The sequence below is a fragment of the Rhincodon typus genome, chromosome 7 (genome assembly GCF_021869965.1).
Source record: "Rhincodon typus isolate 14 chromosome 7, sRhiTyp1.1, whole genome shotgun sequence".
Taxonomy (NCBI): Eukaryota; Metazoa; Chordata; class Chondrichthyes; order Orectolobiformes; family Rhincodontidae; genus Rhincodon; species Rhincodon typus.
Window position 1 is genome coordinate 4,232,442 of NC_063338.1, and position 14,925 is coordinate 4,247,366.

The 14,925-nt window shown below is 39.3% G+C and overlaps 1 protein-coding gene across 8 annotated transcripts in view; it reads left to right on the forward strand.

Moving 5' to 3' along the window:
* Positions 1-12,744, forward strand: part of tra2b (transformer 2 beta homolog) — a 39,239-nt gene extending 26,495 nt beyond the window's left edge. For 4 of the 8 annotated variants that reach the window (XM_048599499.1, XM_048599502.1, XM_048599501.1 and 1 more), the window contains 5 exons: positions 2,668-2,856; positions 3,080-3,195; positions 7,213-7,287; positions 10,498-10,571; positions 11,798-12,744. In XM_048599499.1, the coding sequence (XP_048455456.1) occupies positions 2,668-2,856; positions 3,080-3,195; positions 7,213-7,287; positions 10,498-10,571; positions 11,798-11,808 (465 nt within the window). In that variant the 3' untranslated portion in view covers positions 11,809-12,744. The remainder of the gene's footprint in view (positions 1-2,667; positions 2,857-3,079; positions 3,196-7,212; positions 7,288-10,497; positions 10,572-11,797) is intronic. The other 4 variants (XM_048599500.1, XM_048599503.1, XM_048599504.1 and 1 more) reach the window with 2 other exon arrangements.
* The last annotated feature ends 2,181 nt before the right edge of the window (positions 12,745-14,925 follow it).

Genomic DNA, 14,925 nt, shown 5'->3' on the forward strand with positions numbered 1-14,925 from the left:
CTGCAATTCTCCCTACCCCCCCACATCTAGCCCTGAAGAAGTGTAATACCTGAAATGTTGACTACTCTGGTCTTCCAGATGCTGCCTGCCCTGCTGTGTTCTTCCAGCCTCCTGTTTGTCTACCTTGTATCCATCTTGTCAGCTCACCCCGATACCGTGTGACCTTTTGTACCAGTCTTCCATGAGGGACCTTGTCAAAGGCTTTGCTGAAGTCCATGTAGGCAACATCAACTGTTTTTCCCTCATCAATCATCTTCAACACCACCTCAAAAAAGCACTATCAAGTTAGTGAGGCACGACCTCCCCTGCACAAAACCATGCTGTCTATCGCTAATATGTCCATTTGCTTCTAAATGCATGTAGATGCTGTCCCTGAGAACTTTTACCAATAATCTCCCTACCTCTGACATGAGGCTCACAGGCCTGTAATTTCCTGCATTATCCCTGCTACCTTTCTTAACCAATGGAGCAATACTATTTATTCTCCAGTCCTCTGGGACCTCATCTGTAGCCAAAGAGGGTGTAAAGATGTCTGTCCCTGCTCCAGCAATTTGTTCTCTTGCCTCCCTCAATATTCTGGAATAGATCCCCATAGGACCCAGGGACTTGCCTACCTTAGTATTTTTTAAGACACACAACACCTTTTCCTTTTGAATAGCAACTTGGCTTAGAAATTTGATACCCTGAGGTCACCCTCCACCAATTCCTTGTCTTTAGTGAATACCAACACAAAGTATTTGTTTAGGATCTTACTTACCTCTTCCGGCTCCACACTGATTCCCTCCTTTGTCGTTGAGGGGACCAACCCTTTCCCTGGCTATCCTCTTGCTTTTTGTCTATGGAGAAAAAGCCTTGGGATTCTCCTTAATCCTGTTTGATAACAACTTTTCTTGACGCCCTTTTTAGCCCTTCTAATTCCTTGTTTAAGTTCTTTCCTACTTTCCTTTTACTTCAAGGGCTTCATTAGTTCCCATCCTCCTCGACCTTAGATATGACCTTGGTCAAAAAGAAAAAGGAAGCATAACATCCCTGGTCATCCAAGGTTCACATAACCTATCCTTCATTCTTGCGGGAACATACCACTCCTGAACTCTTACCAACTGCAGTTTGAAATACTCCATGTCCAATGTGAATTTCCCCCCTCAGCCGCCTTCAATCAAAATTCTCCAGTTCCTGCCTGGTATTGTTGTAGTTTGCCTTCCCCCAACTTAACACCTTTTACCCAAGGGCTACTATTATCCCTATCCATGAGTATCTTGAAACCCATGGTATTATGGTCACTACTCCCGAAACACTCCCCCACTGAAACTTCACTTACCTGGCTAGGCTCATTTCCCAAAACCAGGTCCAGTATTATCCCTTCCTTGGTTTACGTACTGTCAAGAAATCCTCCTGAATGGTCCTTACAAATTCTGCAGCATCCAAGCCCTTAACACGAAGTGAGCCCCAGTCAATATCAAGGAAGTTAAAATCGCCCACTACAACAATCCTGTTGTTTGTACATCTTTCCAAAATCTGTCTGTGTTTTCTCCTTTTATCTCCAGCTTGTGACGTACCTCCAGCATTGATTTCATCTTTCCTACTCCTGAGTTCTACCCATATTGCCTCACTGCACGAGTCCTCTGATGTATCCTCCCTCAATACAGCTGAGAGATACTCCTTTACCAGTAATGCAACTCCCCCACCCCTTTACACCCCTTCCTATCACAGCTGCAATATCTTTTTTTTTCAACTTCATATAGACTTTCACTTCAGCTATGGTATTCCATATTCAAAAGACCAAATTAATTGTAATTACTTCTGGGTGTCTTGTGGTTGCAAAAATCTATGTATAATTACCAGTCTTTTTAAATTTAACCTTTCTTTATGAAACCTGAGAACACCCAACGATCTTTGTTTGAGATTTTTGACTTTTAAAGTTCTTTTAACTTCTAAAGTTTCCATCGAGAACTGACTTGGCGTTAAATTCAAATGGACCCATAAAATAGAATTGGAAGGGTTATTGTACAAATATTAGTCACTTCAAATGAACACGTAGATAGTTCTTGGAGTAAAAATTTGTTAAATTTCAGCTAAACCTATTGAAGTATATTACACGGTATTTATTGGGCACTGCAGTTCAGCTTTAAAACCAGTTTCTATTGCTTAGCTGAATAGTTTTGTTGCGAAGAATTCTGCCTGTGGCTAAACTGTGGTTTTTCTGAGGGACTTTTGCCTCTTGACTCAACCATTTGCGTTTTGAGTCCTTTTCCAGGACCTGAGCAGAATATCCTAGACTTGCACATCATTGCTGTACTGAGGGAGTATTGCACTTTGAGATCCCAACTTTAGGGTAGACATTAAACTGAGGTCCTCTCTGGCCTCCTCTGGTGAACCCATGGCACAATTTGGAAGAAGAGCAGTATGAAAACACCCTTAAATTCAAAGATGTCAGCAAAGTGACCTCTGGGAAATCTTTGTATTTAAGGGTGCTTTCATGTTGCTGTTTGATCAATATTCAGTCTTAACTACTTCACGTCAGCACTAAATCCAAAACTTAACGAGTCTAGAATGAAATGCCTCAAATATGGTAACTGAGGGATAAATAGATGCAATATTATAATAAAATGTCTTTGCTTCTTGGAAGAGCTTTGCTTTACTAATTCAGTGTGTGCATTCAATGTTTAGGCTAACCCTGACCCCAACACTTGTCTGGGAGTTTTTGGATTAAGTCTGTATACCACTGAGCGAGATCTGCGAGAGGTCTTTTCGAGGTATGGTCCACTTGCAGGGGTTAATGTCGTGTATGATCAACAGTCAAATCGCTCCAGAGGCTTTTCTTTTGTCTACTTTGAGAATGTCGACGATGCTAAAGAGGTAAGAGTATAAAGAAGCGCTGCTTAAACTGATAGAAGCTTTCAGCAACACCATCAGGTTGTACTAAAACCTTGTTTGTAGGGCAGTGACTGAGCATAATTAAACTTCTGTTCCATCAAATACCCAGTATAAAAGCTTCGGTTTTTTTTCAATTCGCTTAACATTAGACACGTTTGGGTTTATGGAGTTTCATTTTAAATGCTTCTGAAATCCCTTTTGACAGGCTAAAGAGCGGGCCAATGGAATGGAATTGGATGGACGCAGGATTCGTGTTGATTTCTCAATTACTAAAAGAGCTCACACACCTACCCCTGGAATCTACATGGGAAGACCAACTTAGTAAGTTTTGATTTCGCATTTTTCCAAAAGAGATGATATAAAAATCATTGTGCTCGCTGGGCATCATAAAGTAATTCTGGTAATAATCAAAGCAATTTACACTATAAAAAAAAATGCATGTTAACCATATCTGTAATCTAGCCTTCAAATAAATGGCTTGTAATAAACATGGACAGGAAGAAAATCATTGAGTTCTGTGAAGTTTGAATACTGTAGAAATATGGTAATTTAACTTGTTACACATGGAGTGTAGATTTAATCTTCCTCCTTACGACTAAAAGTCTGACTTAGCATTGTTTGAACAGCCAACTATACTTTGTGTCTTTCTCAACTTGTGGCAAAGTCGTATTGACATGAATAAGACTAAGTTAATGTGTGATTTCATGTTGTAAACCAATGTCCTACCCCTTTATTGTACAAGCATTCCTCGAAGAGCCCTGGTTCAGTTGACATTGTCTTGTTAGAACATTAATGATATAATAGGGAACCCTTTTTAATGTTCTGATGTTCGCTATTATGTCACTTGCCAGTAGGCCACATCAAGGAGAATTTAAATGTTTTAATGAAATCAGTCTCCCTCATTATTGAACTTGGCACTGGTTGAAAAACTGTTTAAATAATTGCTATCAGTGAATGATTGATCGTTTCTGTTGTGTTAGCCTATTTATAAAAATTAGAAGCAGGAATAGACCATTCCTCCAAGCCTGCTCCGCTGATCTCTCAGCCTAAACTCCCCTTTCTTGTCCATTTCCCCATAACCCTTCAACCCATTACTAATTTAAAATCTGTCTTCTCCTTTAAATTTACTTAATGTCCCGGCATCCACCACACTCTGCAGTAGTGATTTCCATAGATTCACAATATTTTGAGAAGTAATTTCTCCAACTGTTTTAAATCTGGTACTTTAAAGTTTTAGCCAAGATTTGTAGCTCGGGTTATGGGTGAGGTTGTTGACTTGCTCACCGAGCTGGCTTGTTTTCGTTCAGATGTTTCATCACCACGCTAGGTAATATCAGTGAGGCCTCTGATGAAGCAACGTTGTTCCAGTCTGCTTGGAATTTATACTGTCTGGTCCATTATGGTGAGTAGTGTCATTTCCGGTTTTGTTCTATATGGGTTTGTGTATGGGGTCCAATTCTGTATGTTTGTTGATTGCATTATGGGGTGAGAACCATATCTCTCGGAATTCCCTTGCGTGTCTGTGTTTGGTTTGGGCTACTATGGTTACCTGGTCCCAGTTAAACTGATTGCCTTCATTGTCTGAGTGTACCGATATTAAGGAAAGTTTTGTCTTTCCTTAAATGGGACACTTATGGGGTCACCCATTTCAGGACTCATCGCGGAGGCAGTCATGCAAAGGTTAGAACATACTACCCTCCCCCGCATTCAACCTAAACTGTGGATCTGGTAAGTGAACGACACATTTGTCATTATTAAATGCACCAAACTAGAAGAGATACCACCTCCTCATCAACGTATTCGTCGGGATTAAATTCACAAGAGGAGAAGAATAAAACAACAATCAGCTTCCGTTTCTGGACGTCAGAGTTGATTATATGACCAACAGGAAGTTCCAAACCTCGGTATACAGGAAAGCAACCCACACTGACCAAAACCTCAATTTCCACAGCAACCACCCCAATGTCCACAAACAAAGCTGTATTCAGACACTATTTAAATGGCCCACTACTCACTGCAATATACCAGAACGACGCAGCAAAGAGGAGGAACGCCTATACAAAATCTTCTCTATGAACGGATATCCCCACCACTTCATCTGCAGATGTCTACTAAATAGACAACAATAAGAGGACATTATGCCCTAACACATTGGCCACACTGCCGTACATCAAGAACATATCAGAACTGATGAGACTCCTAAGACCACTAGGAATCATGGTAGCACACAAGCCCACAGCCACTCTATGACAAACACTCACAAGGATTAAAGACCCCATTCCCACAACATGCAGAACCAAAGTAGTTTACAAGATAACATGCAACGACTGCCACAAGCATTACATCAAACAGACGGGAAGGAAACGAGCCATCAGAATATATAAATATCAGCTAGCAGCAAAACGACACAAACTTTCCTTAGTATCAGTACTCTCAGACAGTGAAGGCCATCAGTTTAACTGGGACAACGTAACCATAGTAGCCCAAGCCAAACATAGACACATGGGAATTCCTAAAGGCATGGTTCTCCACCCGTAATGCAATCAACAAACATCTAGAATGGGACCCCATAAACAAACCCATACAGAATAAAACTGGAAATGACAGTACTCGCCATAACGAATTGGACAGTATAAATTCCAAGCAGAGTAGAACAACATCACTTCATCGGAGGCATTACTGATGTTACCTAGCATGGTGACGAAACATGTGAACAAAAATGAAAATTTCTGAAGAAGGGTCTAGGCCCGAAACGTCAGCTTTCCTGCTCCTCTGATGCTGCTTGGCCTGCTGTGTTCATCCAGCTCTACATCCTGTTATCTCAGATTCTCCAGCATCTGCAGTTCCTACTATCTCAAACAACCTTAAATCTAGTACGTTTTATCCTAAAACTGTGACTTCTCATTCTAAGTGACCACCCCCTAAAAAGAAAAGGAAACGTCCTCTCTGCACCTATTTTGTCAACCCCCTTTAGCATCTTATGTACCTCATTCTCCTAAACTCCAGAGAGTATGCACTTAAACTGCCCATATCTTTTCATTAGTCAACCTCATCTCTGGAAACAATTTCATGAATCTACACTGGAGCACTGAAGTTTCTCTCCATATAGGTGATGAGTTGCCTTTCTGTCCTCTGACCAAAATGGATAATATCGCACTTACCAACGCTAAATTCCTTCTGTCAAATTCACCTGACCTATCCACATCCACTTGTAAATTTCTCATTTCTTCATTGTAACCTGCTGTTTCATCTATTGTAGTGTCCTCTGCAGATTTGGCTGTAGTACCTTCTTTCCTTGCATCCAAGTCATTAATTTTGATTGTAATTAAGTGGGGCCCAAGGACCAAACTCTGTAGCACCCCACTAGTTAGTACTTGCCGATCAGAGGAAAAGATCCATACATCCCAACTCTGCATTTTGTTAACCAATCCTGTATCCTAGCCAATAAACTACCCCAAACCCAATGTGGTCTTACCTTGTTTATTAACATTGTCTGGTGCCTTATCAAATGCCTTCCAGAATTTCAGATATACTACATTTGCGGGATTTCCATGCTGGTTACAATTTTGAAGGACTGCAGCAAATTAGTCAAACACTGTTTACCCTTCATAGGTCCATACTAACTCTAATGGATTTTGTTTCGACTTTCCAAATGTCCTTTTATTACTACTTTAAGTGAATGGATTTTCCAACAGCATGTGAAACTAACTGGTCTATAGTTACGATATTTCATTGTGATTCTATTATACTAATCTGCAAGTAAGAGAAGGAAACTTTCATTAAAATGGGCAAGAGAATCCAATATGGATAAACATGCAGCAAGTCAACAATAAATTCACCTAAACTACCTTTATAGCTTCTTTCTTTTTAGTATACTTTCAGTTCCTCTTGAATAAATAGTCATTCCCTCCCCCCATTTTGCTCACTGCAGCAGTGATTCTTTTCTCGTCTAATTTTATCCAAAAAAGGCTGTATCTGCATTCTATTTGCAACCATTTATTTAATAATTCTAATTTATTTCAATTTGTTCAATGCTGAAACTTCCTTGAATCAATTCATATTTCAAAATTAATTTCACATCAAAGATACTCCACTCAGGAATGTTCTATAGTTGCACAGTATTGCTAGTTTAACTTTTATGTCCTGACAAATATCCAGGAAAACGTAATGTCGTTTTAAAGTTGGCCTTTATGAAAAGTCTAATTCACTTCATGTTTTGGTTCAAGTCACATTTTTCAGGAATATAACTATGACGTTAAGTGAAGAATTTATCTGCCTTCGGTTTATAAAGTTAGCGAAAGAACAGTCTATTTAACCTCTTTCTATTTTACATTGCAGTAGTTCACGCCGCAGAGACAGTTATGACCGATATGACAGATATGATGATCGAGAATATTACAGTAGGTCCTACAGGTATGCAGACAGACATAAAACAACTTGTATTTTGGACATGTAATTTCAAGTGGTACAACTTAAATGATGCCAAATTCAATTACACCTCTTACAAAATTTAATTTTTAGAAATTTGTGAAGCTTTAAGGTGGTATATGTGCACTAGTTGCGTGTTTTACTGTTAAAATTATTAATCTAAGCAAGATGAAAGTGGACATGAAGTGATTAGTAGAAGGTATATTGTGTACAGCTTTATTTTTCTGGAAGTATCCAGCAGATATCTTTAAAGTAAAAATTCCCAATTTGAATTGTTTCTCCCGGGTAGTTTTGGGAATGAGGAACCCCAATAGGGTATGTTGCGTGATTGTTTGTTATTAGAGCAAAATACTTTTAAGAACACGAAACAGGAGCAACTGTAGGTAATTTGGCCCTTCCAGCCAATCTGCGATTCAGTCTTCAGAGATGCAGAACTTCAATGATTGGTAACACTCCTGCAAATCTCATCAACTTGCTTACTTTGGCTTGTTATTGAGATTCATGTCCCTGGCGGCATGGTGGCTCAGTGGTTAGCACTGCTGCCTCACAGCGCCAGGGACCCGGGTTCGATTCCACTCTCGGGTGACTATGTGGAGTTTGCACGTTTTCCCCATGTCTGTGTGCGTTTCCTCTGGGTGCTCCGGTTTCCTCCCACAGTCCGCAGATGTGCAAGCTAGGTGGATTGGCCATGCTAAATTGTCCGTAGTGTTCAGGGATGTGTAGATTAGGGGGATGGGTCTGGGTGGGATGCTCTGAGGTAGTCGGTGTGGACCTGTTGGGCCGAAGGACCTGTTGCCACACTAAGGATTCTGTGTGTTGGTAGTAGACTGAAATGGCCTCTGTCAGTTCAGGTTTGATCACAGTTGTCTATTTGCATCCAACACTGAGACAATTAATTTAAGACCGTAAGAAATAGGAACAGGAGTAGGCCATTTGAACCCTTGAGCCTGGATCACTATTCAGTAGGATGATGGTTGATCCAACATTACTGACGTCAACTTTCCTTTGTTTTCCCCATAGCTGTAACTTTCTGGAAATCCGGATCTTATTTCCTTTAACCTACCTGATTACCTGCAGCATCTGTGTGCTTGCTTTGAGTTCTGTGCACAAATACCCAAAATCCTTTCGTGCCGCAACTTTGTGGTTTTTCCCCATATAAATAGTATTCTACTCATTTGCTGTACCTTCCAAAATGAGAAACTTCATGTTTTTCCGTATCATAACTTCATTTGCCAATGTTTTGCCCACTTAACCTAACAGAATCTGTCATAATTTCCATATAATATTTCAGGCTGTGGGCCAAGTACTGGGTTTAGTATAAATAGGTTGCAAATTTGATGGACTGAAGGGCCTGTTCTGTACTGTATGACTGTACATTTCTCTTGCATTGGGTCAGCAAAAGCATCCCAATGTTCCTACTAGATGCAACAGTTACTATAAGCGGTTGGGAGTTACTATCTTTCGTAGATGAAAGAAGATGGAAATCCCTTTGGACACCATAAACATCAGCTATTCTGTTATTGAGAATGGTCACATTTTCAAGTTCAGATACCAACAGGTTAGGCTATATTCTCAAAGATGCAAGTTTCCTTGTGCTGTCTTTATTGAGTACCCCCTTGTCTTTTCCTACTTCACCTCACGGTTATCAGGATCAAATTCTGTCTGATTAACCGAAGACCACCACCTTCACTATTAACTACTCAGATAATCTTCTTCATCTGCAATCTTACTTATCATACCCCCACACTCTCTCCTATATTATACACACATATATCTCAAACAATAAGGAACCCAGCACTGATTCCTGTGTGATGCACTACTGGATACTGCCCTCCAGTGTCTCAAACAGCCTTCTACTTCCAATAAACCAGTTTGGGGCCTGACTTGCCAAGTTACCCTGGATCCAATGTTTTTTACCTTCTTTATCTGTCTCCCTTGTTGGAGACGTTGTCAAAGGCTTTGCTGAAATCCATGTAAACCTACATTGAGTACACTACCCTTATCTGATTATCTTCTCTCAGTAACTTAATGAGATGCAGCCTATTCTCTGAGAATTTTTGTTTTGTACATGTTAACATGATCAATGGCGATCATGGCAGAAAATAATTTAACTCAAGCAGTTTAAGTGGAGGGATGTAGTAATGCCACTTTGTGCAGAGTAACCTTTCAATATGTTAAGCTAAATCTTTCTGTTTGATTAACCCTTCTCTGCAAAAATAATTGTATAATATTAATGCAGTGGCTGGCAGGTATTCCGGCTAAAAGTTGATAACTTTTTTTGTGCTATTTGTTGTAGTAGGGGCAAGCCTAATCTGTTCTTGTTAACTTAGTTGATGTTTGCCTGGCCAACAAAATATTTCCTCAGTAGAAATAAAACCAAGCAAAGAGGATATTTTGTATTTGGCAAGACTGTCAGAGTATCAGTTGGTGGAAGCTCTGGAAGAAAAGAGGTTATGTAGTCCACCCCAATTGTAATAACAATTTCAGGTCCTTGTACACTGTGTGTAGCATTGTTTGCAGTATATTTTTAATTGCAGTGATTCATTTGTGTTATGTAATGGGTTATTTATTATCTTATAGCTAGCATTTAATGCAGTTAGACATCTGAATTGTGCCTTTCTCCAACTTCTGTTTAGGCACTGTTCGTGAATGTGCTAACAGTTGTTTTTATGGCTGATAGCATTAAATACAAAGGAGCTTCTGAAAATAATATTTCCTTTTAAGTTGATTTTGTTTTAATTCTAAGTGCTAACCCAGGTGAGGTGTACCATGCATTAATATTCCTGTTAATGGTTGACTGCTTCCCATCTATATAGACAAATTGGTTTGCTATATACTACTAGTCATTAGTTCCATAGACACTTAAGGCATGTTTATATATTTATATTTATACAGTTTATAGCAGGGACAATTAAACTGCTTCCTGTGTAATTTGGATGACACTTAAATCTACTGTGCTTGTATGTAATCCTCCATTGTGTTTGTGATAATGTGTGCTTCATGACATTTGACTCAGTTGGAATGCCTTAGCCCATGAGCCATCCTCGAGTAAAGTGCAAATTGAACTAATTTTGGTCTTATTGCAGTAACGCCCTTTTCCCAACCAACCACCATATTTCATCACCATCCATTTTGGGTCTAGTTCACTTGCCCTCTCTGGTAGTGTATCTAATCAGATTTTTTTAAATGTTTCAGAAGGCGTTCTCCATCTCCATATTATAGCAGGGGTGGCTATCGTTCTCGCTCAAGGTCACGTTCGTACTCTCCACGTAAGTACAATGTTTACTAATCAGTAGTTCTTGTTATGAAAGATTTTCATATAATGATATGGCCACATAACGGATGCACCGAGTTTTCAATTTAGAATGGAAAAGAGGAAAAAGATATTTGGCAGGAGTCTGGTCAAGGGTCCTTGATTAGAAACAAAAGAACTACAGAAACTGGAATCCAAGGTAGACAAACAGGAGGCTGAAAAGACACAGCAAGCCAGGCAGCATCTGGAGGAGGAGAAGTCAATGTTTGGGTATTACCCTTCAGGACTGGCTGTAGGGGTCAGGGGAGCTGCAGATAAAGAGGGAGGGTAGCAGAATGGTGGTGATAGGTGGATAAAGGTAGTAGGTACGACCAGCCAAGTCGTACCTACTACCTTTATCCACCTATCTCCACTGTTCCGCTACCCGCCCCCCATCTGCAATTCCCTCTACACCCACATCCAGCTCTGAAGAAGAGTAATACCTGAAACATTGACTTCTTCTCCAAATGCTGCCTGGCTTGCTGTCTTTTCAGCCTCCTGTTTTGTCTACCTTGGTCAAGGTTCCTTCTTTGCTTCTCCTTTTGGGTTCGAATGGCCTGGCATCAGATCGTGCCTTGAGCAGGGGTCGTAAACAAATATAACCAGTTTACTTTGTTTTGACTTTTTTTTTCTCTCGAGTATCAGCATATTTATGGTTAATGGTTGAATTAGATGGAGCTAAATTTTCTGTGCAACATCAGGTGTCCATCTGCATGTGTTTCAGTCTTAGTGTTTTTTTTTGTATAAATAAAAGTAAATTTACTGAAACCATTCATCCACTTAATTTTACAGCACGCATGAAATTGTGTAAAACGGTTGTTATAATTTCACTGATCTCCAAATAAGTTGTTCAAGAATTGATAAAACAGTGGCCATAAGTTTCATTTGACAATGATTGGATGCAGCTGGCATGTGGGTCACTCAAGGAGATCCACTCAGTGACCGTTGGTGCCTCAGTTTTGATTTGCCTGTAGGTCTGTTTGTCTTGTTTGAGTTTTTAGGGCCCAGACATTTGATGACACTATTGTCACCAAGCCTAAGAAGTCTGCATAGCAGCTCAAGATTATGGGAATTGTTAGGATAGTAGCTTCATGTGCGACCTCTTAGGTTCCAAATGAACTTGATTGCTGAAGAAGCTTGGGTCTTCCTGTTGTACTGATTTCAGCATTTTAAAGTTGAGTAACAACTTCTTGTCTCTTTCAGGTCGCTACTGAAGATCCAACACATCAAAATTGCAGTCTTAAGGCCAGCTGACCTATTTGCTGAAGATTCCTTTTATATGAAACAAATTTTTTTAGTCATGTTTGTGTAAAGATTTTTTCTTTCAAAAGTGTTTAGTGAAAAGCTTAATATGTTCCGGTTGTATTGGGTGGTTATCAATAAAGTGACCATATTTACATCCTTGGGTTAAGCCAACGTAAATTTTATTTTCCCAGTCTTGAGCAGCTTTGACTGTAGATAGGAAAGGTGAATGGCCATGTAGCTGCTATTGTTTCATTTAATAAGGTGTATATTCTTTGAAGTTTGGTGATGGGAGCTAATATTGGACTTGTGTAGGACTTAACGTGTGCAGGTTCCATATCTGTGCTCATAGTATTATTGATTTCCTATATTCTCAATTCAGTCCCATGAATTCAGTGAAGGGCTTTCATTTTTCCTACAGTATGGAGTAAATTAAAATCCTAAACTTGTAGCTGATAATATGGTACTTTTGAAGAATTACACATTTATTATTGAATAAAATGATGTGTAGAAAATAGTACTATATTTCTGACTGGAGGAATTTTAACAAATTCCACATGGAAAGGGATATTCCCATTTCAGTCACAAAAATATTGGAGAAATGCAGTGCTTAAGCCTGGCCTTAAACTCTCTCAACTAATTGTGATTAGCTGAATTTGGTTAACTACTGATTTTTATTTTAGTTCCTTTTTAGATTAAGTTATTTGATCTTCATGGGACTATTTTTGTATTCTATCAGTAATATTCCTTTGTGTCCATAGATCTTCTGGGTTCATGTCGTGAAGAGGCTGTTCTGTTAAATGAAGATTTTGTACCAGTGCAAAACCTGTGGCACTGAGTAGAAGTGTGCGTGAAGTGCTTTTAAATATCTGATGCAAAATGAACATTAAATTTCAGCAAAAAACTCACTTTCTTTGTTTCATCTTTCTCTTTAATTTACTCTATTGTCTTAATCTTATTAGTTCAACTTTCCCTTTACAAGCCTTGCAAGAGTTATTATTTTTAACCTTGAATATAAAGCAGTATGGCAGTTGGGACAACTGTAATCAAATGCAAAAGTGGTCTTAAATTGTCGGTATCGGTTAAATCTTCTGGTTAGATTTTTTTACTGCTAAGTATGAAAGTTTCAAATGTGCAGAGTTTGGGCAACTGTGAATATCAGATTCGACTTGCCTAATTAAGATTTTGCTTCTGTCAACTCCTCAGGCAATGAGTAATTGAGAACTTGAACTAGGTTGTCCTTTCCTTTAACATCTGCAGCAAGCAACTGAGTGGGATGCTAGATAGGTGCAAACTCACACTCTGCTATTGTCTTAAGTGTTTCTTGTATGCTTTGTTGCCTCCTGATTTGAATTTGTTGTAGGTGAGAGCTGATCCCTCTACAGAGGCAATTGCTTCCAAAAGAAGAGCATCTTTAAAATACTTTGTGGTTGTGGTATGGTTATTCCATATAATTATGTTTCTGCCAAATTCATGTAAAGTTTTGTCTAGTTTTCTTTCCTGTAACTTATGGAGTTTATGGGTGGTATGACTGTCTCTGTCTCTGCAGTGCAATCAGAATGTGTATCTCAGCTGTACTGGGAGGAATTACTGGTTGTTGTTTTACTGTTTGACATAGTCACAAGGGCAACACTTCAAACATTTTTATTAAAGTATTTCAAACTCAGTTCTTGAACATGCATTTTTATTCTCTCCACGAAAGCACCAGAATGTTATGCATTGTTTTTTCTTCAATTGAGCTTGACTGAACAATTTCCTGCTCCCTGAGCTGCCATTAAATACTTTCCTCTCTGCAATCATTGGTTTTGGAGTTCTGTTGTCTTCATGTTGCAAAAAAAATTGGGAGAAGTTGCAAAGAGTGAGTGCTGAAATAATCTGAATTCAGCCTAATGAATGTAATTAGAGTAAATTCTGGTTAATTCTGTATTTAAACTACTGCTTCCATGGGATAGAATTCCAGATAAGAAAAATAATGTACTGTCAAACAGTCATGCAGCATCTGTAGAGAGGAGGACATTTAAGTCACTGACCCTCCATCTGATGTGAAATGTAAAGAATGTAATAGGTTTTGAGTTCATGAATGGGGTAGAAGCAGGAAAGAAGTCGTCTGATAGGGTGGGGTAGTAAGTTGGGGGAGTGGAGAGCTTAAATGACAAATGCTTCTGGTAATCGGCAAAGTAAAGAAACAAAAGATGTGTGCAGATTAGATGTGAATGGATGGATAGCAGCCATCTAAATCTAAAGTACATGATTCTCATAAGAAATGAGAGAAACCAAACCAACAAAAAGTGGAGGCTGTTTTTTGTCAAAAAGTTTTGAAACTCATGTTTGAGTCCAGGAGTCTGTGTAGTGATGAGTGGAAAGATGAGGAGCTTTTCCTCAAACTTCTGTTGAGCTCCATCAGAATGCAGTAGCAAGCCAACAACATATCCATAATAGAGTCAGGTGAATAGTTTAGACCACTATTAGTTTTGCTGCAAAGTATGAAGGAATTGATCCAGGAAGAAAATCTAGGAATGGAGACTTACTACCTAAAAAAGGTCATATGGGATTACACTGAAGCCTGTAATTGGCTACTGGGAAGAGGTCGATACAAGATTGGTCACATTCAAAGGGCTACGAATTGGAAGTGGAGAATGAGAAAGAAAACTATTAGATTTTCTGAGGGGAAGTTGAGGTACCAAACAGAGGGAACTTGGGAGAATCTAATGATTTGACCCTGCCCATTCTTTGTGTCAAATTGAAATCAGCCACGGAGGGCATGGAAATTGAGGATAAGAAGCTGCTTCTGCTCGGTGGCAGAGTCAATAATGGGCATAATTTTAAAGTGAAGGGCAAGAGGTTTATAGGGGATTTAAGGAAATTTGCTTTTGCCCAGAGGATGGTGGGAATCTGAAATGCATTGCTTGAGTGGTAGTCGAGTTGGGAAACCTTTTAGAAAGTTTTTGGATGATCACTTGAAGTGTCAACATTCAAAGCTGTGGGCCATGAATTGGAAAGTGGGATTGGTGAAGATAGGTCTGCACAGACTTGATGGGCTCAAGCACCTTTGCTATATGGCAGGTTGTGAAGGATTTATTTGTGGATAG